The sequence below is a fragment of the Acanthochromis polyacanthus genome, chromosome 16 (genome assembly GCF_021347895.1).
Source record: "Acanthochromis polyacanthus isolate Apoly-LR-REF ecotype Palm Island chromosome 16, KAUST_Apoly_ChrSc, whole genome shotgun sequence".
Lineage (NCBI taxonomy): Eukaryota > Metazoa > Chordata > Actinopteri > Pomacentridae > Acanthochromis > Acanthochromis polyacanthus.
The window spans coordinates 11,311,953-11,337,545 of NC_067128.1; the positions used below are offsets into that span (position 1 = coordinate 11,311,953).

At 40.8% G+C, this 25,593-nt stretch overlaps 3 protein-coding genes across 3 annotated transcripts; 2 read left to right on the plus strand and 1 right to left on the minus strand.

Annotated features, from left to right (window-relative positions):
- Positions 1-482: 482 nt before the first annotated feature.
- On the minus strand, positions 483-5,900 carry LOC110963903 (activator of 90 kDa heat shock protein ATPase homolog 1-like). Its single transcript, XM_022212430.2, has 9 exons — positions 5,305-5,900; positions 4,026-4,216; positions 3,169-3,251; positions 2,968-3,085; positions 2,785-2,882; positions 2,541-2,702; positions 1,958-2,059; positions 1,225-1,276; positions 483-1,112 (listed from the first exon to the last, which is right to left on the minus strand). Exons 1-9 carry the CDS (start codon positions 5,382-5,384, stop codon positions 955-957), a joined length of 1,044 nt encoding a protein of 347 aa, XP_022068122.2. The 5' UTR covers positions 5,385-5,900; the 3' UTR covers positions 483-954.
- Positions 5,901-6,487: 587 nt separating this feature from the next.
- vipas39 (VPS33B interacting protein, apical-basolateral polarity regulator, spe-39 homolog) lies at positions 6,488-12,302 on the plus strand. Its single transcript, XM_022212408.2, has 19 exons — positions 6,488-6,537; positions 6,973-7,065; positions 7,725-7,830; positions 7,938-8,075; positions 8,158-8,196; positions 8,274-8,338; positions 8,453-8,509; positions 8,600-8,692; positions 8,786-8,819; positions 9,124-9,226; positions 9,335-9,362; positions 9,479-9,552; positions 9,751-9,826; positions 10,233-10,367; positions 10,768-10,809; positions 10,897-11,073; positions 11,169-11,258; positions 11,354-11,458; positions 11,531-12,302. Exons 2-19 carry the CDS (start codon positions 6,973-6,975, stop codon positions 11,549-11,551), a joined length of 1,476 nt encoding a protein of 491 aa, XP_022068100.1. The 5' UTR covers positions 6,488-6,537; the 3' UTR covers positions 11,552-12,302.
- Positions 12,303-12,428: 126 nt separating this feature from the next.
- LOC110963892 (probable G-protein coupled receptor 132) lies at positions 12,429-22,178 on the plus strand. Its single transcript, XM_051960570.1, has 3 exons — positions 12,429-13,863; positions 19,327-19,397; positions 20,676-22,178. Exon 3 carries the CDS (start codon positions 20,722-20,724, stop codon positions 21,793-21,795), a length of 1,074 nt encoding a protein of 357 aa, XP_051816530.1. The 5' UTR covers positions 12,429-13,863; positions 19,327-19,397; positions 20,676-20,721; the 3' UTR covers positions 21,796-22,178.
- Positions 22,179-25,593: the final 3,415 nt, after the last annotated feature.

Here is a 25,593-nt window from a genome sequence, read left to right on the forward strand (position 1 = left end):
TAGAGAGTGTTGGAGTAGTGGCCTCAGCACTGGGTCTTTGATCTGTGTATATGATATGGTTCTGTTAGTTTATCAGACCAGTGAGTACAAAGACAGTTTGAGGTTGTGGTCCTAGTCATGGTCTTGGTCTCATCTGGTCTAGGGAAAAGTACCGCCACAGCTGAACGAGTTCAAGTCTTTCCGTCTCTGATTCACTTTCGAGGGTCAGATAAAGGTGAGACAGCAGTTGGATTGGTATCAGTGATTTGGACACTGAATCGGATGTTGGTGGTTCTAAGGAACTTGATCCTGATGGAGATCTCTGTTCTAGTCCTCAGTTTTAGTCCTTGTTGCAAGCAATACCACAAAATGTGGTTTTCACCCTACAGGCTGACACTCATCTGGTAATCTCTCAGAAACAACACGAAAAAAATGTTGGACTGTTCCTTTAACAGACACCATGTTGGTCCAGAGACATCTGTGTCCTAATAAGAACAAGCAGATGAACAACAAAAAGCAGTCATTTATTCACACAGTGATTCGGTCACAGAGAACCTGTCAAACCTCAAAGAAACATTTATAACATTTTTGAAAATTCTTGTGCTTGGTTGGTTGGTTCTGTTTAGATGGAGCTGGGTTTCACTCTTCTTACTGTTTCCAGTCTTCTGCTAAGCTAGGCTAACCATACACAAAGCCCAACACTTTATTGGAAATTGATCCACCTGAAATACATGATATTGGAGAGCACAAAGAAGAGCAGGACTTTTTAAATGCTGCACTGTCCCTTTAAATCTGAGAGGCCTAACAGAAATATGACTCTGTCCTTAGGGGAGCAGGACTATGAAATGTTGGAGTGCTTCTTCAAAAGAGTTCATTCTGTTGTCTTTGTAAGTCTCATCTTAACCGCCACTCATGCTTTCAACTTGTAAGACAAGCTCCAGGTTTCAGTATCTCAGAGTTTCTCTATGCTGGATCTCAGTATCCAAATGTCTGTTTGATGGCCTGAAAGTAGAACCGGGTCCAGCCCTCCCTAGTGGGATCCTCCTCCCCTGCAGGGACTCCATGACACTCCATTTTCAGCTCCGTCTCATCTCCTCGGTCCTCCATCTCCAGACTGACAGTGGCGTAGTGCTCTAAAGGAGAAATCAGAAAACACAGACATTGCAGTGTCTCTGAAAGCAGCAGAAGGAAGGGAAACACTAAAAACACTCAAACACGTCACAGCATCATAACAGGAAGACTCACCACTGGGCCATGTCCTGAACCGCCACCTCATTTCAATCCTCTGGTCTGGTACCTTCAGGGAGGAGCAACAGTCTAATTACCATGATGACATAAACCTCTAGCCTAGCTTAGCTAGACTGTATTCCCGTTATAAGGGATATACGGGAATACGGTCTAGCCCTCCTCCATTGACACATTTTGACAGGTTTTCAAGCTCCAAGCAGATCAGACTGAACCAATCAGAGCACCAGAGGCGGGAGTTAACGATGCGACCGCAACAGAGCGAGGTTTCTCTCGTGCGCTTTCCTCTGTTTTGCACGGGCTGAATTTGTCCTGAAAACCTCAACAAGAAGCAGCTCTTAAAGCTTTTCTTTTAAAAAAGGATGTATTTTTAATTCCGGCAAGCTGTACGATAGAATGCGTAATGCTGCCCTCCACTGTTGAAAGGGAGAGCTTAGAGTTTCCTCAGGACCCCTGTACGGCGAAGGAAGCTGTTAAAACTACAAAACATCATGGCGGAAAGGCAATTGTTAGGTCACTTAGTGATTGCGTCACACATGTGTTACGCTGATTGGCTCTCTCCAATTCAAGCTGTGATCGGTAGTCCCGCCTCTGGGCTAGATTTGGTTCAATGGAGCAGTTCCAGACTGACTTTATGTGTATTTGTAATACACAATATAAAGGCTGTCTGGTCCCCAGGCAAATAAACCTCCTGACATTTGATTGGCTGTTGATTGATCAGCTGTGACCTCACCAGCTGTGTGAACTCTCCACTGACACTTCCGTCCAGCAGTTGGAATTTCCCTCCACGTCGACCATCAACCACTGCCACAGAGCGCGTAAACACCTGCACGAACTGTGGATAGAGAGCTAATTGTACAGCTGCAATGCTACTACAGTGCTATAGAGACAGAGAGAGCCTTCAGTACTTCTGCCGTATTACAGCATTATGTGCCAAAGCATGGTACTACAAAACTGCAAGAATACTACAGTGATACTGCTGTAATACTATCTGCAGGAGTGATACTATACTATCAGTACTTCTTGATGTGGTCTGTTTTTGGTTTGCAGAATCTGGGTTTGTGGCCTATATGTGGGTTCATACTGTGGTTTGAATGTGATATTGTTTTGGCCTAGATTGAGTCTGGTTTCCATCATTGGCCGTAAGTTGTACTGAATGCGGTTTGGTTTTAGGCCAGTTTGAGGTCAAAGTTTCTTGTGTTACAATCTGTCTTTGTTTGAGCCTGATGTCAACTTGTTCTAGCTGATGTAGTCTGTGTTGATTTCAGAATGGTGTGTTCTGCTCTATTTCAGCCTGTCCTATCTGCACTGGGTACCTCCTGGTTGATGAAGGTCCTGTAGAGTTCATCAGCAGATGTCTGGAAAGTTTCCCTCAGGTTAAAGCTGCAGGTTGGAATACGAACACCTGTGGGACAGGAGGCGGGGCTAGAAGAGCTCTTAGGCGCGGGATTGGAGGTGCATTTGGTGGTGGCACTGATCTATAGAGGAGCATAGGGAAATCAAAGGTCATGACCACTCAATTTTAAGAGGAGCTGGATCAGATCCAAAGGTGGACTCTACCTGGGTTTTGTTGGTCTTGACCTGGTTCTTCTTGGCGGTCTCAGGTGGAGGCTGCTTTGGTCCATCAGTAGTCGGAAGAATCATCCCCTGACTGAATTCTGGGAGGCCAGATGTCAACGTTAGGACAGGGATCACTATACTCCTCTCAGATTGGCTGGTCTTGATAAACTCTAGACAACAGACCTGATTTGAGTTGGTGGACATACTCGCCCAGAGCCCTGCGGACTGCCTTGATTCCAGCCCTTTTCATGAGGTCCAGGAGCGGCGTGCTGGGCTGGTCCTTACACAGAAAGACTGAGATCTGTAAGGGAACAGGATGATCAGTATGATCATCAAAACAGTAATCAGTAGGTTGATCAGTGTGTGATCAGGAATCTGACTCACATCCAGATCATCCTCGTCGTTCTCATCAGACAGGTTTGACACATCAACAGTTCCTCTGTACTTCACTCCACTTTTGGCTGTACCTGTAGACAGGAAACTAACAGTCAGCACCACAGAAGAACACTAAGGCCACCTGCATGACATTAGCGCCCAGAAGGTAAATCATTTCACTAAGCAAATATTGTTCAAGCCCTCTCTGCCTCAGTGACGACCAGTGCATAACAAGTAGATTTTGAACTCAACAGCAGGCTGAGTCTGTGGAGCTTGAAGAACCGACCATCCCCATAGCCTCATAGATCCACCGCCCCTGTTGGAGTCCAGTGATGCAGCAGAGGCTAGCCCCATTGTATGATAGACTGGATCTAAGAATGTCAAATGTCACCTTTCTGGTAGAGAAACAACCGGACCTGGTGCAGGAGGTGGAGCAGTACCAACCGGATATAGTTCATCTCCACACAGTATCTAAACTTCTCTGAGTCTCTGGATGATGGGTGATGGACAGATGGATGATGGGTGATGGACAATGATTGATGAATGATGGATAAATGATTGATGGATGACTGATGAATGAATGATGGATGATGATGATGTATGGATAAGGAATTATTGATGGCTCATGGATGGATGATGTATGTATGCATGCATGGGAGATGGTTAAATTCAATGGATGAATGAAGAAATGAAAGGTGGGTAAATAAATAAAGGCTGAATGGGTAGATGAATGGGGGCTAGATAGCAAATGGATGGGAGGATGGGTCAATAAATGATGGATGGATGATGAGTGGATGAATGACATATGGTGGATGGATGGATGGATGGATGAATGTTGTGGGTGTCAGTACTATGACATCACTGACCCAGCCAGTTGGCCTTCAGCTGCCACTCATAGAAGAAGAAGAGTTTTCCTTTACGGTTGTTGATCGAAGCTTCTCCATCCAGCTTGTTGATGTCAGTCACCTGACAGACTCCCTCTGGTCCCTCCACCCGAACACTGAGAAGTAGCTGACGGAGGTGTTCTGTGGACCAGCTGGAGACGTCACGCTCCGTCCTGATGGGGAGGAGAGAAAGAGAGAGAAGAGGGGGGAGGAAGTTTGATGTTTGAGTCACTCAGCTGCATTCACTTCTCCACCAGCTGTTACGGAACAGTGTAGCCACGCCCACCTTTGACATCACAGACTTTAAAAATATCTGTACATGTGCTGAACCAGCTGCTGGGTCATATAACACACACACACACACACACACACACACACACACACACACACACACACACACACACACACACACACACACACACATGTTTGTACTTCTATCTTAGTGAGGACATCCATAGGCGTAATGCATTTCCTAGAGCCTTACCCTAACCTTAACCATCACAACTGATTGCCTAAACTTAATCCTTACCCTAACCCTAACCAAACCTCAATTCATACCTGTTCTCTAAAAACAAGTCTTCACCCTCAAACATGGCTGTTTCAAAGTGAGGACCGGCCAAAATGTCCTCACTTTGTAAAAATGTCCTCACTTTGATAGTTAAATGCAGAAAATGGTACTCACCATGTAGCAAGTACAAGTACACACACACACACACACACACACACACACACACACACACTAGAATAACCTTTCCCAAAATATCACACACAGATCCTCCAGAATGATCTGGAGGATACTTCTTCTTCTTTTTCTTCTATTAGATGTCAGCAGACTCTGACCAATCAGAACATTAATAACACAGACACTAAACATCAGGGATTTTGGACATTGTTGGTACCATGGGAACAAGCCCAGTAACAGCTACCTGCAAACCTGTGAAAAGCTACACCCCCCCCACATGTCAGATTATTGAGGATTTCAGTTTAAACACACCCATGTTCAGAGGGGATACAGTAAAGACTAGTAGGGCAGGTCAGTGTGGTAAAAACATGTATTTAAAAACTTTCTGATGAGCATCAATGTGTCACATGATCTACAGGAAAGTGCAGTTCTTCTGTCATGTCTGAAATCACTTCTGAGGCAATGTAAGAGAACATCCAGATAGTCTGCAGGTTCTATAACAATAACACAATAATTAAAATTAAGTTTTATTCTGGATTATTAAGTTTTCAATAAAAATAATGATGATAATAAACAGACCAGTGCCAGTTGTTGACGTTGGTGGCATCAGCTCTCTCCTCTACAATCCATCGAGGATCTCCTTCACCCCACTTAGCCATCGCTGATAAGTGATCGCTGTTTACTGATTACTGATTATTGCTTAATACTGACTGAAGTTTAGTATGTTGTGCTGCAGTAACACAGGTTAACTCAGAGGAACACCTGCTGTATTAAACCCACTGTGAGTCTCCTGAAAGTCTGAGTGAATCTCCTCCACTGGCAGCAGCTGAAATTTGAACCATCCACCTCCTCTGAAGACTTTCAAAGTAAAACAGCACACATGCAGGACGCAGGACATCAATAAAATGCCAAGAAACTGGGAAATATCTGCTTGTTCGCTATGTTTCTGCCCTGATCATCCATGTGGTCTGATCTATGCCAGTAATCAAAACAGCAAAAACTGAATCATAACCATAGAATTTATAGACAAAATCTATGTGTCAACAATAGCACTCTATAAAACATTTGTTTCCCTTCTCATCTAACTTTGTAATCACATCCGGACTCACAGACGTCTCCTGACACTCTCATGGGTTCCAGTTTTCAAGCTGGGAAAGAGCAGTATCACACCAACAACAACAGCACATTAAAGTGCTTAATTATGAATATAATCATGTATTTATTTAACAAATTATTTGCTAATTAACTTTGACAGAAACATTAACAGCAACTAGAACACACTCAAGCCTGTTTTTGAACCTGCATGTGTTTGCATTTTGTAAATAAAATAGCAGAATTCTCTATGAGCAGCTTCTGGTTGCTGTGTATCATGGATGTACAGACAACAGTCACTGATTCACTGTGATACTGAAGAAAACCTACTAACATGCAGATTTTGAACAGCCTTTTTCTTTGGTTTCTAAGTGGATTTATGGAGTTTGTCATGATGGGCATCCAGTATAATAATATCTTCATGAAACTGAAGTCACAATGAATTTAAACGGATATGTTTCATATCTGTATGTTCAGATCTGACCGAGTTTTGTCTCATTAAAGCTGTTTCCCTGCTGCTTTCAGAAAACTGCTTTGACGTTCAAATCCAGTCACAGCGCATGTTCACTACAACTGGCGGTAATGCACTTAAAAGTTGCGTGCCAACTGCCATTAAACAAAAAGAAGAAGAAGAAGAAGAAGAAGAAGTAGTTCACTACAACTCCCAGCAGCCATCGCGCAGTCACAAGCTTCCGTAGAGAGGAGCTGCAGCAGGTGAAGGTAAACCCAGCTGATTGATTCTGATCAATTATCAATTTTAAGCTCAGCGGTTAGTGAGTGCTATTGTTCCGGATTACAACCGGCGTACCGACGTCAGTGTTCCCGCCGTTTGTGAGAGTGAAATTAAGAGTCAAATACGGGCGTTTCTGTTAGCATGCTAGCATGCTAATCAGCAAAACAACAGTGTAGCTACACACCCAACAGTTCATCATAATCAGGAGGAGGTAAAACGATATGACGTTTATCACTCTAATAATGTACAATTAAATCTGTGTTTTAGAATTAGAAGCTAACCATTAACTGCGTGCTGTAGCCTGTTGAAGCTAACAGCTGCTGAGTCTCTACACTGACATTTCCTTCATGTCACTGCTGACTGTTCTTGTGCTGTCAGTATGAATAAAGTTAGTTCACACGTGTTTAACTGTGTTTGTCTAGATGACGAAGAGTAAGGCTGATGAGGAAGAATACTGGAACAGCTCCAAGTTCAAAGCGTTCACCTTTGATGATGAAGACGATGAGTTAATCAGGGTAAGACCTGATCCCAGACTCTCACCTGGACCCACTGAACTGAACACTGAGTGACGTTCAGGTGCATCGGTAACACTGAGTGAAGTTTAGGTGGGAATGTTCAGGTATAACTGGTGGCTTCTCTCTGCGTTGTGAATTCAGATGACAGATAGATCTCGTTGGAGGTGATTCCAATTTATTCTCTCTGTACAGTAGACACTAAAAAAACCACGCACACCTGTCCTTCATACAAACTTGGGCTCCTACAGAAAACAAACAATGTACATCAGAATCGGGATGTGAACTCATAAATTTGAATTATGTGACATTAACACACAAATCACAACTGCAGTCACAATCTCGCTTACCTCTCTTTCTAAACACAAAACAAAAGGGGAGAGGTAAGGTGGGAAAAACACATAAGATGCAGTGGGGCGGCCAAAGTGCACATAGGGGTACACAAGCCCCCAGCAAAGGTTCTGCACAACCACTGAGAGGCAGACCAAACTTTGTGTAAATATAAGAATACTGACCCTGTTGCAGATGTGCGTCAGTAACACTGAGTGACAGTCAGTAGCATTAGTATCAATGAATGACACTCAAGTGTGTCAGTAACACTGGGTGACGTTTTGGTGGGTCAGTGGCATCATGTGACATTCACATGTTGATGTCTATGTCAGTTAAAAGAGTCGAGGCAGGCAGTGAACAGTATTCGGCCCCTGGTGGATGAAGACGATGACGAAGACGATGTGGAGAAGGTCAGCTGGAGCGGAGAGCCAGTCGGCAGTAAGACGCCTCTACTGTGCTTATTATTTACACCGGTGGAGAATTCTGGGCTGTGATTGGTTGCAGGATGGTGCCTGCTCTGAAAGCTGCCATACTTGTGTCCTCAGGTATCTCCTGGTCTGTCAAAGAAACAGCCGCATCCAATCAGAGGACAGACAGAGAGCCCGCCTTCCCCAAAATCCCCACAGACACACCATCACTCAGCAAGAGCCAATCAGGATACTCTCTAAGCTCTCTGTTCAAAGGTGAGACAGGTGGAAGTCACACCACTCAGACTGGATGAGAAGTCTGGTTGTGTGACTGAAGTTTTATTGTGCTTCTCTGCAGGAAAAACTAAAGGAGGAAACTTCCAGAGCTTCACGGACAGTGAGTGTCATGACAGAGTGAGAATGGATGAATGACAACACTTCCACTCAAGACTGACTCATGTCTTTGTGTTTTAGCGTTCAGCGAGTCGTCTGTCAGACTCTATGCTCCTGAGCTCCGAAAACCCAAATCTGAATACAAGGTAATAGCAGGACTGGTGGTCAGATTACAGTCTGTAATCTGATGCTGATTATCAGATTATCTTTTTATTATTTTCTGGTGTTTTAATAATGATGTCTTTGTCTTGTGATGTCAGGATTATGTCAGTGATTGGTCGCCTGAGGAGACAATTCAAAGACTGCAGCAAGGAAAGGTAACACCTGTGTGCTTGTAGTACTTCAGGTCATGTCTCTGCAGTACTGTGCAGTATTTCACTGCAGTATTCTGCGTATTTGTGTTCCAGACGGCACCTCTGGAGAAGTTCCGGTCTCTGCAGGACAAACTCCTGCTGCTGGATTTTGCCGTCAGCGCTCACGATGGAAACGTCATCACTGCTGTAACTTTATTTACAATGTGACACATAGCGTGAATCTATGGACTTTATTAACAACTCGATGAACAACAACTGAGCACAGTGCTTGTTTTTCAGGTTTTAATTTATTTAAAGAGGACTCTGAGTAAAGGTGAGTCTCCTGCCCTGATTCTGGACTATTAGACCTGATCCTGGACTGTTAGATTTCATACTGGACTATTAGATTTGCTACTGACTGTTAGACCTGATCTTGGACTAATAGAACTGATTCTGGACTATTACACTTGGTCCTAGACTATTAGACCTGATCTTGGACTATTAGACCTGATTATTCGGTTTGATCCTGGACTGTTAGACCTCATTCTGGACTATTAGACCTGATCCAGGACTATTAGACCTGATCCTGAACCACTATCCAATATTCTGGTGTCTGATTCTTGTGTTTTGCTCCTCAGAGGTTTTGTTTCGGGAGCTTGAGTCCAGACAAACGGCTCTGAGACATTTTATCCACTACCTGACTGAGACCAAAGACCAGAGGCTGCTGCTGGAGCTGCTCAGGTTTACTTGTTACACCTGTTTACCTGTTACACCTGTATGTGGTTAAAGCAAATCAGAATCACAGTTCATCTGGTGTGTTTACATTTGTTTTCTTCTTCTGTACCTCAGAGCTCTGGGCAGGACGGAGGACGTGGCGGTATGTAGTACAACGTAGTAGTACACTCTGTGAACACAGTAGTAGTGCTCAGTAACTGTACAAATGAAGACCAACAGGATACTGATATACATTTCTGTGTGTTTCCATGGTGACAGCTCCTTCAGTATAAAGAACATCTGAGCATTGCAGATGAAAACAAGAGGCGGGACTTCCTGAAGAGCTGCCTCAGGTGAGTGACACCTGCTGAACACTCGACTGATCTGAGTCAGATTATAGATAGATAAATAGATCCCAAGGAGAATCTGGTTATAGTTACACTGTAGTTTCCAGTTCATTGGTGATTCACTCCTACTTGTTTACTGGCGATTTTTATTTTTTACTGCGATCTGTTCATCGTTAGTTGATTTTTTTTTTTTTTTCTTTTCAGCCTTCCGTTTTCTGCAGAGGACTCTGCTCATGTTCAGGACCACTACACGCTGCTGGAGAGACAGATCATCATCGAGGTCAGAAACTGGTTCAGTTCAAATGTATCTTCCTTTAACTGGCTTTAGTTTCATTCTTTACTGAAGTCCTGTCATTTTGTCAGTTAATTAGTCAAACCCGAGTTCTGCAATTTGAACAGTCTTTGATTTAATGACCTACTTTCTCTGCTGGCTGTTTCACCATAAATAGATCTGTGGTTTGGTTTCAAAAGTATCACAAAATGATGAAACCTTTCAAACTTCCATGAGCCTAAGCAGAAATGTATTTTTATTTTGGTTTTTACCGAAAAAAATGTAAAAGATCTATCAGTTTACTTATCAGAGTTGCTCATTTTCCATCTTGACTTAGACTATTTTCTGTTAAAACCCACCGTCAGGTTCAGTTTATCCCAGTTTAATCTCAGTTTTCCTTTTGTGCTGTTGCTAGGCGACCGATCGGCAGGCTGAGCGTGGAGGGAAGGTTGAAATTTTCCAGAAGTTTCCCAGAAGAGCTTCAATCCTCAACATGCCGCTGATCACAACACTGTACTACTGCTGCTTCTACCACTACACCGAGGCGGAGGTCAGATTAGCTGAACCAGGATGGACTGATTAGTTTAACAAGATCAGTTAAACCAGATTACTTAAACACCTTTATTATAGTAGATTTTTTGAAACTAGCTTTGTTAAATCAGATCAGTTAAACCAGATTACTTAAACACCTTTATTATAGTAGATTTTTTTTTAAACTAGCTTTGTTGAATCAGATTAGTTAAACCAGTTTTGACACACCAGATTAGTGAAACCAGCTTTGTTCAATCAGGTTAATTGAACCAATTTTGGTAAACTAGCTTTGTTTAACCAGATTAGTCAAACGAGATTAGTTAAATTAGATAAGTTAAACCAGATGAGTTAAACCAGTTTTGGTAAACCAGATTATTTAAACCAGAGTGATTAATCCAGTATTTGGTGTTTGTTTGCAGGGAACCTACAGCAGTCCGTTGAACATCCGTCAGACTTTTAAGGTGAGAGCTGACATGTTAGATTTGATCCTGTTTAATGTTGATCTCTGGACCTCAGGGTCACTAACAGCCGTTGACCTCTGGCCTCAGATCTCGGAGAAACAGTACTTTGTGACGGCGTTGGCGGCAAGGGCGAAGCTGAAGGCGTGGTTGGACGTAGACGCTCTGTTCACCAGCAGGAACTGGCTCGGCTTCACCAGGAAGAAATCTCCACTGAGCTTCCATCGAGTTGTCGACATCCTGCAGAAGAACTCCGCCCCCACACGGGTGAGGGGGCAGGGCCAAGCGGCAACATTTTTTAATAGTGGGGTGTTGATTATTGACTACTGACAGGTGTGTTATTGATTGTCGATAACCTTCAGGTGCTGCAGGACTACGTTGGGCTTGTTGAAGACCCGGACACGAGGATCAGTTTAGCTCAGAAACATAAATGTCACGACATCGTCATCAACGTGAGTCTAATGAAGCTGCTGATGTTAATTTGTTAATCAGTCAGAATCATGCTCTTTGTGATGTCATGATGATGCCGTGTCTCTGGGCCTATCAGACCTACCGGGACATGAAGGACCGGCAGCTGTTGCTAGGATACCGGGGGAAGGTGGGGCGAGGCTCGGCAGAGGAGAGGAAGATCGACGAGCTGCTCAACAACCAGGTGAGGAGGAGGAGCATCTTCATCACCTGCATCATGTGACCCAACTAAACTGTGTTTCTTCTTCTCTTTTAGCAAATCCGCTGGAAAAATTGAGAACAGCATGCAGTCTCAGAGACTTTTGTTTGGAGTTTTACCGCGTGAGATGAGGCTGAGGACAACAGGAGAGTCCAGTCGGCTCACATTTGCATCCATCTCTTTGGTTGCTGAGAGGAGCGCTTCATGTGACTCCTCCCACAGAGCACAGGGTGGGCGGAGCTTATTTTTCCACCGAGTCATTGCCGTGGCTTCATCGTCTTCTTGCTGAGTCATCGCTTCGACATTCCCAGAATCATCAGGATACTGACCTCCGTCCAGGCAGCAGTAGTGGAAGCATGCCTCCTTGGTGGAGGAAGGAAAGAGCCATTCTACAGCTGGATTTACATTTCAAGTTTATTGACGTTTTCTTCAAAACTACAACATCTGACACAAGAAGGAAAAAACACGTTCTGATGTCACACATTCTCTGCTCCCTGCGTTTCATTTAGTTTTAAATTTGGCATCAGGTTCCTAAAGTGACAGCGATGGCCATGTCCACGTTTTCAGTTGAGGAATTTTCTGTGGCAAAAAAAATGATTAAATAGCATTAACTCTTTGAACTCTAAGCAGTTTCTGAGCATTTTTTTTTTTTTACCTCCTGTCACATTTTTACTCACTGTGGGCTCATTTTTGACAGCAATGTAAAGTCCTGCACCCCTATGGAAACAGAATAACCATGACTAAAATGATGAGAACTCAAGCTGTTTTTTTTTTTTTTTGCAGGATAACTGTTATAATACCACATATAATAAAAAATTGAAAGTTGGAATTCTTTCATTATTTTTCAAAAATCGACATGTAAAACATTTTTCTAAGTGTCTACAGGTATTCCAAAATGGAGAAAAAGTGACTTTTCATACTATATAGAAACATTTTTTACACAGATTTTTAATTTGTCTCCATACTTGCCTCCTCTCTGCTCTGTGTAAACACATCCTGCAGTTCAGCCAAAAAAAAAAAAAAGTGAATTTTTGTCACATGATTTTTTGGTCACAGCTGGGTCAGTGAGTTGGGAATCACAGCAGTGCCAAAAGATAAATCTATGAAAAACAAAAAATAAAGAATATAGAATAACAACTGAATAAATCTGTTTAAAAAGAAGGAAATAAATGTGTAAATATAAAGAGGACTGAATAACAGAATAAATAAAAAGAAATCTTTTAAAAAATGGAAATAAATGTGTACATAGAGGAATAAATAAAAAATCTATTGAAAAATATGGAAACATGATGGTAAATTTTGTCTTTGCTTTTTCTGTTCTTTGTTTTTTCCAGTATAGGCTACTCACCCTGGACAGAAAGCCCAAAGTCATTTACTTGATAGCCCAGTCCATCAAGTAAAAGCAAAGGCAAAAAGGATAAAAAGGGAAAAGCAAACACAAAATTAATCTCTATATTTCCATATCTTTATTAAGATTTCTTTCTCTTTATATGTACACATTTATTTCCTTGTTTTAACAGACTTACTTTTTTATTTATTCTTTTATTTGTTGCTCTTTATATTTGCACATTTATCTCCTTTTTAAAAAAAAACAGATTTATCTTTTATTATGGCACTCCTGGGGTTCCATATTTGAAGGCCTCTCGGTTGTGTGAAGGAGCGCTGAATATTTAGGTTTTTACAGAATCCTGTTAGCGTGCAAGGATAATGTTTGGCACATTTTTATGAGGCCTGTTGGGGAAAAAAAGTGATTCTGATGAAATGCCCAAATTTTAAACTTAAACATTTTAAACTAAACTACACTTTCTCATAAAACTGCACATCCAACATTATTCATTATAGATTATGTTTGATTTAAGGAGCGCATGAACGGAAATATTATTTATCTGTCTTGGGTTCTGAAGTGAAAAATGTATTTTGGCAGTCATGTTTCAGCCAACATGTGGGACGTTTATTAGGAAGGAGTGATGATGAGGAGGTGAAGAGGAAGAAGGAGTTTGTAGTTCCAGCTGTCACCACAAGATGGCGGACTTGTTTCTGCTTTTTAATCTTCCTACTTTCGTTTAAATCCAATTTCATCTGACGTCCCTGATCAACTAATTTCCCAGTCCTGCGGTGTGCATCGAGGCTTCGGCTGGATCGACCAGAGTATTGATTGACTGATCATCAGCCAGCCTCCTGTCAGGCTGTGGTTTATTGCTTACGCTTCCGGATGAGTGAACGGATGAGATGAGGTGATGAATTAAAGATGAATATAAATAAGTGATGCTGGTGTGTGTGTGTGTGTGTGGGGGGGGGGGGGGGAGGGCACGTGACCCGAGCCACTCCGCGAGACGTCACTTCATTCAGAAGCAGCACGAGGACGGAGACGGACGATGCGCGAGACCACGGTGAGTTTTTAACCTGTCAGAAGTACAAATACCGTGATAGTACTGGTACACATGTCACGGTATTTATGTGAACTGTTGTAATTATTATACTGAGAGTGTTTACTGATGTTATCAGTCTGTAGTACTAACGTTACTGTGACTTCCAGGTACTGAAGTACACTGTGCTGCTTGCTACAGTAAACTGACAGTTCATTATATTATTGACCATGATGTCAGTAATACTTATGTTATTGATAATGATGTGATCAATCATGATGTTATTGATAAAATATTACTGAGTAGCTCAGACTGACCTGAAAGCTGGGATGTGATTGATTAATTGAAATATATCAATTTTCTCATTTTAAATTTTTGCAAAGTTCCAACATTATCCAATCAGTGAGAAGGCGGTGATGGAGGAGAGAACAATGGGAACAACAACAGTGAAAGCTCATGAAATATTCAGTGAAATTTAAATGGGAAGTGAATCTAAACACTGAATATTTCTATCAGACTACTAGCAGAAGTATTACACACTGAAGTACTACAATATGCTGATTTTACATGTGTAATGTTACTGCAACAGCATCCTGATTGTGCTCTAGGGAAAGTTAGATCATCCCACTTTATTCCCGTGCTCAGTTTGTGCTTCGCATTAACATCTCAGGGAGCACACAGATTTACATAGCTACGTGTGTGAAAGTGTACTATGGCTGACTGAGGCTTTAAATAGTCCAGGAGAAGAGATGCAGGTGTTGATCAGAGGAAAATGTTCACCTACAAAGTCCTGTAGCACAATAACCTTAAATTGACATGTTTTTTAAGCTTCTGATTAATTTTACGCTTATAAAAGTGATAGAATTATCTACAATATATGATAGATATTTATTATTAAAACTTGTTAAAAATGACAGAACCAGTACTTATTTTTCTGTTTATTGTCACTATTTGAATCCAATATTGGAAGTATGCTTACAGTGTTAATTTGAATTTAACAGTGTCGTCTGGTCAATAAAAAGGAAATATTTGTGGAATTAAAATAAATTCAGAAATGTATTTTAACTGTAGTTTTATATGAAAAATGTAATTTTAAAAAAGTGTTTCTTTTGTGGTTATTAACCCTCGTGTAGTCCTGCGGGTCAAATTTGACCCGTTTTAAAGTTTGAAAATGTGGAGAAAAAAGAAATTTTTCTTCTGAAACTTCTGATGTCCACATTTTCAACATTTTTGGGAAATTTTTGAACATTATTTGGTGAAAAAAATGAAATGTAAAAAAAAAGAAAAAGTTTCTTAAGAACATTCACAAAAAATGTTTTTTGGTGAATGTTCTTAAGGAAAATATTAGAAGTTTTAATGAGATATATATGGAATCATTTTAGATATTTTTTAGAAGATTTTTACTAATTTTTTGAAAATATTTACCAGAATTGTCATGCCACATCTTGGAAATTTTAAAGGAATTATTAGAATTTTTTCCTGAAGGTTTTGCAAATTTTCAGAAATTTGGGGATTTTTTTGCTGAATTTTTGGATTTTTTTAGGACAAGGAAACAATATTTTTTGATGTCTGTAAATGAAGACAACAGGAAGGTTAATACAGCAACTGCAGCAACTTCCACTGGAACAATCAAATGTGTTTCCTTTGTTGCTCGGCTGCGTGTTTCCACAATGCGGTAAATGATTAGCATTGGCCACATTATATAACACATTTTGGGGAAGTTCCTGTGCACACTTTAATGTCACTGCCCCAAATCTGCTGTGGTGACGTTGTGAAATTTGCTTGACATGACGGAAAAATATTCTGACTTCAGTGAACAGATTAGACTGAAATGAATACTAAAATAATTTTAATTTAATCTACAAAAGTAGAGAGATATGCTGCTATTCATAAAAGATTTAGGGCTACAGAAATGAATCCAGGTCTAACATCGACACTGTGATACTCTCAGTACACGTTACTGTAAATTATGAATATAATCTGTTTGGTTGTAATCGGTTGTCATCTGCAATGCTAAACTAACAATGCAATCCTGCACAAATCATGCATTTTCACAATTTTCTCCATCAGTACTGCAAAATTACTCAGTACATTTACTACAGCACATATTTCAAGTCGTTGTACTTACCACTTCATAATACTTTATACTTTTACATCATAAATCTGACAGCTGTGGTTTATTTCAACTAAATATTGCTAATGATTCCTATAAAATCATGTGACTCCCTCACTGATCATGTTATGTTTATTACTCCGCATAATTTGCGTTTTTCATCCAGTTCTTTAATATATTTAGCAGCTTTTGAACTTTTACTATTTTTACTTCATCTTTAATATCTTGTATTTTCTGCTAGACAAGCATAAAGTTATTGATTAAAGTAATGATACACACATTACTTAGGAATGTGATGTCTGCAATCCCCACAGTTATTGTTGCAGCTGTCAACAATTAATAATTAATACTCTGCCCCACCCACCTCTAGCACTAAGCACACCTGATTGGCAGCTGACTTGAAATTTTTATAACCCGTCAGCCAATCAGAACGCAGTGTTGTGATCCCTGTTTCCAGCCTGGGCAGCTGACCAGAGAGCATGGTGGGGATTTATTTTGCTTTTATTTTGTAAATGGAAGAGTTTACTTCGGTTTACGTTCTACGTTCAACTATTTAAAGCTGAATAACTTCTGAAAACATCAGAGCCCTTAATGGAGGCACTGGGACCTTTAAATGTAGAAACATTTGTGTGTTTATCGGCATAGCAACATAGGATGTTACATTACAAAAGTACAAAAACAGGGCACTTTGAACACAGCACCATTCACTCAGTCAGCTCAGACTGAGCCGGGGAAGGATTTCTGTCCTTAAAAAAAAAAAAAAAAAAGACAAAATATAAAACAATAAAAATACCATAGCTTAAATATTTCACTCATATAGGGTAACTATAAATTGCAAATATTAGACACTAGAGTGAACCAAGTAAATCAAGAAAAAAACGTAAAAAATGAAATAAAAATACAGCTCGTTATCACATCAGATTCATATGTTCAAACAGTGAATACAGTTTGATTGCGTGTTTATTTTTAACCAATCTCAGAGATTTAGAGTAAAAACTAAAATCGTTCTTCTAATGACTAAATATGACTTTAGTTTTGAAATACCTACATCGCTGAATAAAAAGCTTTTCACAGTGAAACTTCTGATGTCCACATTTTTGAGAAATCTTTGAACATTTTTTGGTGGAAAAAAAGAAATGTTAAAAATGTTTCTTAAGAACATTCACATAAAAATCAACCAAAATCCAGCGAAATTCGCTGGATTTTGGTTGATTTTTATGTGAATGTTCTTAAGAAAATATTAGAGGTTTTACTGATACATATGTGATCCTTTTAGATATTTTTACTCATTTTTTGGAAGATTTTTACTCATTTTTTGAAAAGATTTATAAGAATTTTCTTGACAAATTTGAGGGATTTTTAAAAATTAAACTTTTAAGGGAAACTTTTAAGGCATTATTGGAATTTTCTTCCTGAAGGTTTTGCAAATTCTCAGAAATTTGGGGAATTTTTTGATGAATTTTTTGATTTTTTCAAACAAGGAAATAATATTTTTTGGTGCTGGTAAATGAAGACAACAGGAGGGTTAATCCTGCTGGTAGACTGAGTGAGGGTTCCTCTAGTCTGTATTCTAGATTCTTTCAGACTATAAGGGAGGCAAAGATCCTCCATCAGGTGACGGCAAAGGATCAAACAACAGCTGTTTTAGGGTCAGAAGTCAGTCAGATCTGAACTTGTGCACTTTAAACATATGTTTAGATTGTGACGTGTGACTTTCACTTCCTGAGGGTATCATTGAATCTGAAGTCTGTGAGAATAAACCTCCAGAAATCAACTTAGAAAGCAGAGAACGATCACTTCAAATCTGCCTTAGAATCTAACCGCTTTAAATTTTCTTCATCATCACAGTAACAAGTCACAGTTTCTAAAGAGAGAAGTCAGCACACAGATTGTTTGACGTGATAAGAGGTGCTGTACGTGTTTGTGTGAGTGTTAACTGAAGTCCTGTAGGTGATAAAACATGATGGGGTTTTTACATCTGAACTCAAACTGCAGCTTCATTTGTGACTCATGTGGGACTGAACAACTGCAGCTGAACTTTTTCATGTTATAGGAACCTGAAACTCACCTGAACAGAGCAATACTCAAAGTGTCACACGTCCCCAAAATGTGTCATTCAGTTTCTCAGCGTAAGATACTGCAATGTCACTTTCTGTCCACATCCTCTTCAGGAAGAAAACTCTCTCTGTGTCTGTGACTGATTGCTCAGAGCAAATCAGTTAGCAACAACAGCTGACACAGACTTGAATCAAAACTCTTTACCGAGTTTGTCAGACAACGTCGTGGTTAAAAAATGAGTATTTTAATTGTGCAGAGCTGCAGCTTGGTTCTAAAGTGACTGCTGGTTAACGTGCTGCTCTTTCACTCAGTGTTTCATACTTGTCCGGTTATGTGGCAACAGTTACTGACAGTTCAGCTGTATTAATATACAGTATGTGTGAGAACAGAGCAAGTGTAAGCTGCTAAATTTAGGTTTCCCTGAAGCACAAGAGGCGACATCAAAGTACTGTACCCCACCTAGCCTTTGTATGCTAGTTTAAAATCAGTTTTGGAGTTTCCATCATCTTTAAATGTTCTCCAGCGTTACGGTTTCCACAGAGCTCTGACCTGTGATCACACCTTCAAAGCTGATGTTAATGTTAGCCACATTAGCTACAAAACATGCTCACACTTGTAATATATCTATGACCGTGGTGACGCTGCCATCAAAAATATAAATACTTCTCAGGATCTTCAGTTCCTCATATGCTGGGAGTGCATCAAGTGTTCTCTCTGGCAGATAACAGCAGAACATTTGGTGTGTTTTGTTCATGGCTGATACGTTTTAGAGTTGGCAGAGGCAGTGAGAGGGCAGGATGATGTCATGAGCTAGATGACTGTTGGTTTTTAGTCGCTATGTAGAAATGGAGTAAAGCTCAGATTGACCTGTAAAGCTGGGAGGTTATCTAGTTAAGAGGTGCTAGAAGCATTGCAGACGTAAGTGTTCGTATTCATACTGCTTTTATTTTACACCTCCAAATTTATAAAGCACAGAAAAGACTTAAGACTGAACGTTGAGAAACAAGAGACTACAAAGATGTCCACCCCTACTTCGGTAATATTGCTGCGGACATTACAGAAGCGTCAACCAACAGGAAGCAGCAGGAACCATTTCCTCCAGCAGCTTCCTGTTTCATTAGCCAGTAAGATGATAGTGAGTCCGCATTTGAATGTCTGACAGTGTTCTGAAAAGCTGAGAAGCTATAAGCTGCCGGTACAGCGCAGTTTTCTGTCTTTAAAGAGTCACAGATGAGTGTTTGGGTCTAAAATTGATGATGTGTAATGGAAAGTTGCAAAAGATTCACTGACTCACTTTGTTTCTGAAAACTTCACAGTGACTCAGAGGAAAAGAACAAGAACAAGAGGAAGAAGGAGAAGAGAGAGAAGGCGAAGTGGTTAAATAAAGGTAAAATATCACAATTCTATTATATTTGTATGAATTAGAAAACTGTATGAAAACCTCGTATCTCCATTTTAGTCAAATTGCTTCAAAGCTTTTCAACAGATTTAATCAGATTCATCCAAACCGCAAAAGAAGATCTGCTCGCTTCTGAAGTGGAGAGTGACTAACATGGAGATATTTGATTTCCTCTTCTCAGGTTGTGTTATTGTGGCACTGTTGTCTTAGGTTTTAAGGTGTTGTGACCTTGAGAAGAAACTAAACGTTTTCCCACGATGGGGTTTTCCTGTAACCATCAGATACAGGCGGCATGTTTCCTGCTCATGACATTTCAGCAGAGGTTCTCTATTATCCATTTCCTGACACAAAGGTCACTCAAATTTCTCAACTTCACATATTAATCAGACTTGTAGGAATCAGTCATTGCCATCAGTTGCTTTGCAATTTTCTCCAACTCAAATTTGAGACATGGTTGCCTCATGGGGGGCTGTGCTGCTCTTCTAGAGCTTTTGGCTTTGTCACGTTCTCCTCACCAGCAGATGTCTAATGAAAGATGTTGATGTGATCACGAAGACTGTTCAAAATGGGATTACTAGTTTAACCCTCCTGTCGTCCTGTGGGTCAAATTGATCCGTTTTAAAGTGTGAAAATATGGAGAAAAAAAAAATTCACTGTGAAACGTCTGATGTCCACATTTTCAACATTTTTGGGAAATTTTTGAACATTTTTTGGTGGAAAAAAAGAAATGTTAAAAATGTTTCATGAGAACATTCATAAAAAAAAATCGACCAAAATGCAGCAAAAATCGCTGGACTTTGGTTGATTTTTTGTGAATGTTCTTAAAGAAAAAATTAGAAATTTTACTGATATATATGTAATCACTTGAGATATTTTTACTCATTTTTTTGAGGATTTTTACTCATCCATAGTATATTTGTGTAGGTAGATAGAGCCTATATTGAACACCCTTTAACTGCATCTGAGTGAGAAAATGTGTTGAAATTGAGTGAAGAACAGTTTTAATATGATATCTTATTTGGGGGATTTTTAAAATAAAACTTTTAAGAGAAACTTTTAAGGAATTCTAGGAATTTTTTTTCCTGAAGGTTTTGCAATTTTTCAGAAATTTCCGGGTAATTTTGCTGAATTGTTTTCAGACGAAGCAATATTTTTTAGTGCCTGTAACTGAGGACAGCAGGAGGGTTAAAACAAGAAAAAAAAAGAATCCAAATCCAAACCATGAGAACCTCAAGCTGTTTTCTCTGTTTTCATCCCTCCCTGCAGATAAACTGGCCTTGAATCTGATTGGCTGCCTCTCCCTGTGGACGTCATGCTGCCGGTGACTGAAGCAGCTTCCCAGAGAAACAACCTGAGTTTCAATGTTTGTGAGCCGCGATACGAGGATGGCCGCCTGCCTCTGACGCTGCTGTACAGCACCGTGTTTGTCGTCGGTGTGCCCACCAACCTGCTGACAGTCTTCCTCACCTGGCTGCAGGTGCGCAGGAAGAATGTTCTGGGCGTTTACCTTTTTGCCCTGTCGTTGTGTGACGTCACCTACCTGGGCACGCTGCCTGTGTGGGCAGACTATGTCAGCCGAGGACACCGCTGGCAGTGGACGTCAGCCGCCTGCAAGCTGACGGGTTACATCTTCTTCAACAACATGTACATCAGCATCTTCCTGCTCTGCTGCATCTCCTGCGACCGCTACATTGCTGTCGTCCGCAGCCTGGAGTCCCGCGGCCTGCGGCGGAGATGCCACGCCATCCTCATCACCCTCTCCATCGTCCTGGTGGTGGCCCTGGGTCACATCCCCGTCTTCATCATGAAGGAGGGCGATACCACCAAAGGATCGCAGCGCTGCTTCGAGCCGAGTCACAGCAGCGCCACGGTGGCAGGCTTCAACTACGCCCGCTTCATCGTCGGCTTCTTCATCCCGCTGCTGCTGCTGGTGGTGACAAACCGTGGCATCCTGGTCAACGTGCAGCGCAGCACGGGGCTGCGGCAGGAGCAGAAGCAGCGTGTCCGTCGGCTAGCGGTGGCCGTGGTAGTCCTGTTCCTGGTCTGCTTCGCCCCCTACCACATCATCCTCCTGACCCGGGCGGTCATCTTCCACTTCCCCCAGCTGGAGAACGGCACCTGTCTGTTCGAGAATACCATGTACACCCCCTACACCATCTCCCTCGGCCTGTCCACCGTCAACAGCGCCGTCAACCCCATCCTCTACGTCCTGTCCAGCGACAACATACGCAAGGAGCTGAGCCGAGGACTCGCGCAGTTCTGCGGCCGAGCGCTGCACCGATCCAGCAGCAGCCAGAACAAGATCCAGCCCTCCAACAACTCCTTAGTGCTGCAAGTCGGGACTGAAACTGAGAGACAGGCAGCAGGAACGCCACCAGAGACCTGATGGACCGGCCTCTATACAACCCAAACAAACACTGTCCAGACGACGGTGTCTGAAGTACGCCGGCCCTTCGGGGTCACCCAACACATGGACTCTGCTGGTCTCTCCTGCAGCAAACATCATGGAGTCACGTGAAGGGTTCATCCTCTGAAGAGCATGATCCTAGTAGGACCAGAAGGTGGTGAGAAGTCTGTTCATGGACCACAATGATGGACGGATCTATGCACACATCAAATAACAGGACAAAATGTGTCTGAGACTCTTAAAGGAACTGAAATGCTGTTTTCAGAAGCAAATTTTTCCAACTGTTTTTAACTAAAATCACTGTGAAAATATTCTTTGTTGTTCAGTGTAATTATATTGACGATTAAAATGGTCAGAAAAAGGCAGAAGTCATGTGACATTTGTCATCGTAATAGTAATAGTAGCAGAGGTTTCACATTAAGTTTGCTTTCATTGGTCAGAAAGTGTTCGTGTTTAACCGTGAATTCTGTCATTTTAAAGAAAGAATTCAGATTAAAAAAAACTTAAGCAGCTCCTATATCTTGAAGCAAACAGATATGGTTTAAATGCTCAAATTCATGTGCAAGTTACTGAAGAGTGTAGATTAAACATCTTCATTCACACATGGAAACATGTTTTTCTGCTCTTCGTGTTTCTACTCAGGAGGCATTCAAAAAACACAGAAACTGATTCCGAAGGTCTCCAGAATCCTACGAACTATTCGCATGAAAAGAAACATTTTCTCAGTAAAAAAGTAAATCCAACTCTTTTGCCATTTCGGCTTCATTATGACACATACATGTTGATTAAACAGATGTCCTTTCAGCTTTGAGCTTCAGCAGCATTTCTACTGTTAGAAGAATTAAAGAAGAAGGACGAAATCCAGCAAACCAAAGGCAGGTCTTTCAGTTTTAACCCTCCTGTTGTCTTCATTTACGGGCACCAAATGTCTGAAAAAAAAAAAAAAAATTCAGCCAAAAAAAAAAAAAAAATCCCCAAAGTTCTGATAATTTGCAAAATCTTCAGAAAGACAATTCCAAAAATTCCTTAAAAGTTTCCCTTGAAAATCTTCCCAAAAAAATCCAAAAAAATCTAGTGATTACATAAATATCAGTAAAACTTCCAATATTTTATTTAAGAACATTCACACAAAAAAAATCAACCAAAATGGTTGATTTTTTTTCGTGAATGTTCTTAAAGAACCATTTTTTTTCCCCCACCAAGAAATGTTCAAAAAAATTTCCCAAAAATGTTGAACATGTGGACATCAGAAGTTTCACTGTGACAATATTCTTTTTTCCCCACGACTCAGTTTGACCCACAGGACAACACGAGGGTTAAAGAATCTTTTGGGACCTTTAAGATCTGCATTATGCTTCCCTCTGAATGTAGGCGAATGAGAGACCAACCGTTTTCTGGAGGCGCTGCATTACAGGTGATACCATAAAAACAGAGCTGCTTCAGGTGTTAACATTTGCACCACCATCCAGCTGTTGCAGTGGTTTCCTGTCTGAAATCATCGGGCTTTGAAAAAAGCTGCTGAGCTGTTTCCTGTTGCCAAATTCACGCTTTGCACTCTGCCGGATGTCTGTTGCCATGACAACAAAGGTCAGACAAGAGGCAATCTCACCTGTGTGTCTGATAGCATTTATCAGTGCTAGACAATCAGTAACAAACACAACAGTGGTCTTGTCTCCAGAACACGTCTTTCAACTTTCAACCCAAAATACTGCAAAGATGGTTCATTTCACCATGGCTGTATAACTTCTGTTCTACACCGACTGTTTCAGCTACTGTAGCTGAAAGTTGAGCTGTCATTGTTCACAACTCCTTCAGGAAGAAGACTCTCTCTGTGCCTGTGGTTTACAATACAGAGCAGTACAGTTCAATCAATCAAAGTTTATTTCTATAGCCCCTTACGGCAGCCCAAAGGGTGACCAAAGTGCTTCACAGTGACAACGCAAGAGAAGAACTTAAAACAATACAGTAACTTGAATCAGCACAAACAGTCACATTTGCACTCACACCTATGGGCAAGTTTAGAATAATCACTTAACCTCAGCACATTTTTGGACTGTGGAAGGAAAGCGGAGTACCTGGAGGAAACCCACGCTTTCATAGGGAGAACATGCAGACTCTATGCAGAAAGATCCCGGGAAAGACGGGACACGAACCAGGGATCTTCTAGCTGCAAGGTGAGAACCACCACGCCACTGTGCAGCCCGTAAAATACACAATAAGACAATAAAATACACAGCAACAAAACAGCACCAAAAGACACATCCAAAAGAAATAAATGTAGCAAAATGTCACCATGCTGCTAGATATGAAAAGCCATTTCAAACAGGAAGCCGTTGATTGGAAGACCTCACAGCTCTTTTTTGGTCCTTTAAAGTTAAAAGCTCAGATAAATAAAGTGAAGCAAGACCATTAAGAGCTTTTAAAGAAATTCCTGACTGGGCTGGAAGCCAAGTGGAGAGCATAAAGGACTGGGGGTGTTTGTTAAAAGACGCGCTGCAGCGTTTTGCATGGGTTGCAGGCGGCGGATAGATGACTGGGAGATGCCGATGTAAAGAGCACTGCAGTAGTCCAGTCCTGAACTGATAAAAGCATGAATGGCTGACCACATACAGCCGACACTGAGTGAATAAGTGTGAGACCAGAGCTTTCGATCTTCTAATTTTCTCTCCAAACGATCATTTTACATGGAAACACAACTTCATTTAAACCAGTTTCTAAATTTTAGCCATGCAGAGCAACACCATGAGTGACTGTTGGTTAACATTTATTCTTAACGTGCTTTGTTGCAGTCACTACTTCATAACTGTTCAAGTGTCTGACAACAGAAGCAAAAAACAAAAAGAATGTAAATGAGAACAGCTGCATTGGGAGTATTAAAATACAGAATATGTGAGCACAGAGGGCAGGAGAGAAGGAAACAAATATAAACAGCAGTTGAGTTTAAGTTGCACAGAAACCCAACCAGATCTTGTTTGTCTGTTTCAGATTAGCCTTAAAGTTTCCACCATCTTTGAATGACCCTCAGCTCTACAGCTTTCACAGAGCTCTGACCTGCTGGGAGAGCATTAAGACTCTTGTGTTCACTCTTGCAGCCAACAGCAGAACATTTGGCCGAGACATTTTAGAGTTAGCAGAAGCAGCTCCAGAAAGTAAATAAACCTGGTGGACTAAGAGGCAGCAGCTGATTCTGAAGGGCAGGCAGTGAGAGGGAGGATTATACAAGTTCTTCAGTTTCTACATAGAAACTAAATACAATTCTGACTGACTCGTAAAGCTCGGAGGCCATCTACAGTATCTGTGGATGGCTTGAGGAATAGTAGAAGAAAGCATCTTCATATCTTAACCCTCCTATTGTCCTCATTTATGAGCACAAAAATGCTGTTTCCTTGTCTGAAAAAAAATCCAAAAATTTAGCAAAAAAATTCTCGAATTTCTGAAAATTTGCAAAACTTTGGGGTAGAAAGTTCCTATAATTCCTTAAAGGTTTCCCTTAAAAGTTTTATTTAAAAAAAAAAATCTCCCAAATTTGGCAAGAAAATATTTTCAAAAAAATGAGTAAAAATCCTCCCCAAAAAATCCTAAAAATATCTAAAGTGATTACATAAATATCAATAAAACTCCTAATATTTTATTTAAGAACATTCACATAAAAATCTGATTTCACATAAAAATTTGATTTCTTTTATTTCACCAAAAAACGTTCAAAGATTTCCCAAAAATGTTGAAAATGTGGATCAGAAGTTTCACTGTGAAAATGTCCCCCCCCCCCCCCCCCAC

Coding starts and splice junctions, on each gene's coding strand:
- LOC110963903 (XM_022212430.2), bottom strand. CDS start 5,384: ATGGCTAAGTGGGGTGAAGGAGATCCTCGATGGATTGTAGAGGAGAGA. Junction 3,086..3,168: donor ACGACGAGGATGATCTGGAT/GTGAGTCAGATT, acceptor GTTCCCTTACAG/ATCTCAGTCTTTCTGTGTAA. Junction 1,113..1,224: donor GTTCAGGACATGGCCCAGTG/GTGAGTCTTCCT, acceptor TTTCTCCTTTAG/AGCACTACGCCACTGTCAGT.
- vipas39 (XM_022212408.2), top strand. CDS start 6,973: ATGACGAAGAGTAAGGCTGATGAGGAAGAATACTGGAACAGCTCCAAG. Junction 7,066..7,724: donor AAGACGATGAGTTAATCAGG/GTAAGACCTGAT, acceptor TGTCTATGTCAG/TTAAAAGAGTCGAGGCAGGC. Junction 10,368..10,767: donor ACCACTACACCGAGGCGGAG/GTCAGATTAGCT, acceptor GTTTGTTTGCAG/GGAACCTACAGCAGTCCGTT.
- LOC110963892 (XM_051960570.1), top strand. CDS start 20,722: ATGCTGCCGGTGACTGAAGCAGCTTCCCAGAGAAACAACCTGAGTTTC.